Below are 4,266 nucleotides of genomic sequence, written 5' to 3'. Positions count from 1 at the left end.
CCTCCTCCTCCTCCTCCTCTTCTTCTTCTTCTTCCTCTTTATTGAATCTTTGGGGGTTTCATGAACTTCAGTTCTGTTCACCTCCCAGTCCCCTCATATCCCTCTCCCATCCCTGTTGGTCCCCCATGAAAGAAAACAAAACAAAGTAAGCAAGCACAAAAAAATGCAGGAACAATAATAAATACAACAAACTAAAACAGATCAAAAACCACACCAAAGCAGAAACAGAAACATCTCTGCTTCTCCTTTTCTCCTGTCGCTCCATCACCTCTTCATCCGTCCTGATGGCATTGGAGGCTTTGGTGTGTCATGGAGTATACCCCTTTGTATCAGCTTAACTGGCAACTGTTCATTCGTCATTCATTGGTCTAGTCAAAGCCTCTGGTGTTTGGTACCCCATCCTCACTGGATCCTCACCAGAGCTCTCCTGGGGTATCCTTTGTCTTGGGGATCTTGCTGGTGCGATCCACAGTACCAGTCCATTAATGAGTTCCAGCACGACCTAGATGGGGTAGGTCTTGGGTATACGAGTGAGCAAGGTGCCTCGATGCAGCTGTCATTGCTGTGTCTTTACGAAAGGTTGCACACGATAAACCGTTTCTAGGACGATAAAGCCATTTACTATACTACTATATATTCCTAAACATGTCATTTTATGATCTCAAATTTTTGTTTTAGGTGCAAAGATGGTTTGAAAGGCTTTACGTTTTCTGCACTTAGGTAAGTAACATTCTGTTTTTCTGTTGAGAGAAGGTTCAAGTTAACTTAATCTTTTAAAAGATTAAGTGTATGTAATTACAATAAAGGTTTACTAACTTAGCTTTTAATCTGACAACAGTTTTAAAAGTCGCAATAGTTTTTCTTTGCCTTCGTGGATAGTTTATTGAGTGATTTGCTAGACTGAGTTGCAGGTGAGACTTATGGACTGTCAAGCACAGGAGGCCCTAAGTGCTCCTGGAGCGGTTTTTACCTCATCTCTTAGCATAGTAATTGGCCAATTGTATATACTGTATAAACATTAGTTATCACCATTATTGTATTTTATAGCTCAAAGCATTTTCATGATGTAGGCGATTAATTTTTTGCAACATTCTGTGAAGTTTGTCTGTCATGTGTTGAATGGCATGTTTCACTAACATCTCACTGCACGTACGACATCGAAGCCCACATTTTCCCAGTTGTGTCCTAAGTGCCACCCGTCTTGTTTTTCAGTGTCCACAGAGGACTTGTCTAGTGAGGTTTGGGAGGATGGCATTCATTGCAAGCATTAGACAGAAAAGCTAGGGTGTGCCTCGGTGCTAGAAGCTTTAAAAGATTGTCTTGTATCTTACTCTGAGGATCAGAGGGGCTTGCACATGGGGTGTTGTAGTGCAGGGCTCACACAGTGAGCGGCTAATTGCTGGCTCACCATCTGTCAGGGGACGCACATATGAGGCTTCGCTTTTGATAAAGAAGAATGAAGCAGAGCACTGCTTGTAAATAAACGTGTCTGTTGGGGAATAGGTAGTTTTCGCTGGTGGAGTCTGAGTGTCGAAGACAAGGGGCAGGGTAGGGGAGAGGCTGGTTTGTATTTGATAAGTGGGGAGTTGAGAGCTGCTTAAAGACTTTGGAGGGAGGCGAGAACCGTGACTTGGAAGGTGAGTCCAGCAGAAGTAATTGGGACTTTGGGTGACAGAGAGCTAGAGGCAGGAAGACAAGGTAAGTACTGGGACTTGTGGGATAATGGGAAGGTTGAGGAGAAAACCATGCTTTTAATGGAAGAAAGTGAAGATTACTGGATGGTGTTCACACCTCTTACAACCTGGAAGCCAAGTGTGCAGAGGAGGCAGAAAGTGAGGAAATGAAGATTACTGGATGGTGTTCACACCTCTTAGAACCTGGAAGCCAAGTGTGCAGAGGACATTGGCACTAACACAGCGTTGAATGGCGTGACGGGAAACTGGTTTCGGATTTAAAACAGCAAAACTTGAATCCGCTGTGTAAGTGGAGTGTTTCAGTGGTGGAACACCTGCCTAGAATGTAGGAGACCCTGGGCGAAGTCACCTGGAGTGTAGGAGACCCTGGGTACAGTCACCTGCCTAGAATGTAGGAGACCCTGTGCGAAGTCACCTGGAGTGTAGGAGACCCTGGGCACAGGTACCTGGAGTGTAGGAGACCCTGGGCACAGGCACCTGGAGTGTAGGAGACCCTGGGAGCAGCCGCCTGTCTGGAGTGTAGGAGACCCTGGGTACAGTCACCTGCCTGGAGTGTAGGAGACCTTGGGCACAGGCACCTGGAGTATAGGAGACTCTGGGTACAGTCACCTGCCTGGAGTGTAGGAGACCCTGGGCACAGGCACCAGGGGGTGTGGAGTGGAAGTGAAAGCTGTGGTGGTGAACCGGTGGTAACTAGACTCCTGAAGCCATGGTGCACATAAAATTTTTACTTTACGTTTTTCATCAAGGCATAAATGAGAAAATAACTCTTTTGCCTTTGTTCTTAAAAGATGATAAAACATGCTTTTTAAACTGAAGATTGATGATAAAACAAAAAGATGATTTTCTTAAGAGAAAATTATGCCTCATTTTCCTAAGATTCCCCAAATCCTTAGAAAAATCTTGAGATATCTTAGATATTTTTGTATCTCTTCTTCATATGCATTTTGGATCAGGGTCTTGTTTGGAATATTAGCACTTAACTTCTTCTGTGTTTTAGGACAGCATTCTAGAAAACTCCATTATTGCAAGTTTTCTGCTTAAAAATAGTTGTTAAGCTGCAAATTATTGCATTGATATGGTCCATGTCCTTCTACTAAACAGGTTAGGTGTCATTTTAGAGTGCCTGTATTGCCCAGTGATTACTCTTTAGAGATTTAAAGATGGCTTAGAATTCTAGTACCAAAAGCGAGATTCTGTTTTTATTGTCAAATTTTAGTGTCAAAATAATGGGTTAATGCGCATTGTTCTTGGAGTTTTCTTAAATCGTTACCTTGCAGGATTTTCTAATCCGCATATTCCCGTTGTTGCCTGATTTTTTTTTTTATTGCAGACACATGCAATGAGTTTATAGCCTGTCAAAAAATACAAGATTTATCATTAATTACAGAAGGGGGGCAGAAATATACTTGTGGTGGCCAAACTTAGTATGACTTCCTTGCAGTGTTATGAGAAAAGGCTATTCCGTGCCTGATGGATTTGAGGATGCTGGGCCACTCTGAAATTCAGATGAACGTGAATGGATGCAGTTGTCCTCAGGCTCAGAGGGAGTGCTCCTCCTCTGTAGATCACTGTGATCACTCTATCCTGAAAACACACTGTTTTGTGGAGGAAAGTCCCCTTGATCTATTGCAGCCATTGAGAAAGCAGCCAAGTTTAATGTCTACTGGCTGGAGTTAAGCAAAAAAAACCAAAAAACAAAACAACAACAACAAAAAAAAAAACAAACAACTTTAGAATATAAAACTTTAATTCTAAAAAAAAGTGTTTTAAGGCATTCTGTGAAAGAGTCCGTGGACTCTGAAGGTAACCTTCATCTGCTATTTACCTGTGAAAGAGTGCCTGGAGGGTGGGGTTGGGAGCCTACTTTGGATCTAATAGCCACCAGGTATAAGTTTAGTTCTACTCTGAATGAGACACCAGTTCAGTTGTAATTATGATTGACTTGTGGATGCAAACTGGCCTGCTTCTCTTGAAAAACTTAAAGCCTGTAATACCTTAAGGATGTCCTGAGCTCCTCATAGAGGTTCTATAGTATATTGTAGTTGATCAGTTTGATTTAAAAATATCAGCATATCAGGTAAATTCAGATTTTTAAAATCCATTTTAGAGTGTATTACAATTTTGTGTAAGTTGTGAAAATAATGTTTTAACTAAAAACCTCTCTAAACTATATTTGTATTGAAGCTTTTTTTCCCCGACTGAACAAAGTGAGCGGTGAAGATGACTGACACCGTGCTCTCTCCTCCAGGTTCATTGTGGGGAAGGAAGAAATCCCCACACATTCGTACTCACCAGAGACCGCGTATGCGAAAGTGGAGCCGAAGAAGGAGAGGCACAAGGGAAAGCCAAGAGGGATGAACATAATCGCGCTGGTTAGGACGCTCGTGGATTCCATGTGAGCGCACTATCCCTGCCTCCCATGTCCCTGCCCCCATGTCCCTGCTTCCCGTGTCCCTGCCTCCCGTGTCCCATTGGCCACACTGTCCCTGCTTCCTGTGTTCCTGCCTCCAGTGTCCCTGCCTCCCGTGTCCCTGCCTCCAGTGTCCCTGCCTCCCGTGTCCCTGCCTCC

The 4,266-nt window shown here is 43.4% G+C and overlaps 1 protein-coding gene across 4 annotated transcripts in view; it reads left to right on the top strand.

The window, feature by feature from the left end:
* Tmem135 (transmembrane protein 135) overlaps positions 1-4,266 on the top strand; it is a 224,526-nt gene that overhangs the window by 205,171 nt on the left and 15,089 nt on the right. For all 4 annotated transcript variants that reach the window (XM_026784264.1, XM_026784262.1, XM_005357620.3 and 1 more), the window contains 2 exons: positions 679-720; positions 3,946-4,092. In XM_026784264.1, the coding sequence (XP_026640065.1) occupies positions 679-720; positions 3,946-4,092 (189 nt within the window). The remainder of the gene's footprint in view (positions 1-678; positions 721-3,945; positions 4,093-4,266) is intronic.

Source organism: Microtus ochrogaster, chromosome 22 (assembly GCF_000317375.1).
Source record: "Microtus ochrogaster isolate Prairie Vole_2 chromosome 22, MicOch1.0, whole genome shotgun sequence".
NCBI classification, from domain to species: domain Eukaryota; kingdom Metazoa; phylum Chordata; class Mammalia; order Rodentia; family Cricetidae; genus Microtus; species Microtus ochrogaster.
This window is presented reverse-complemented; position numbering and strand designations above follow the sequence as displayed.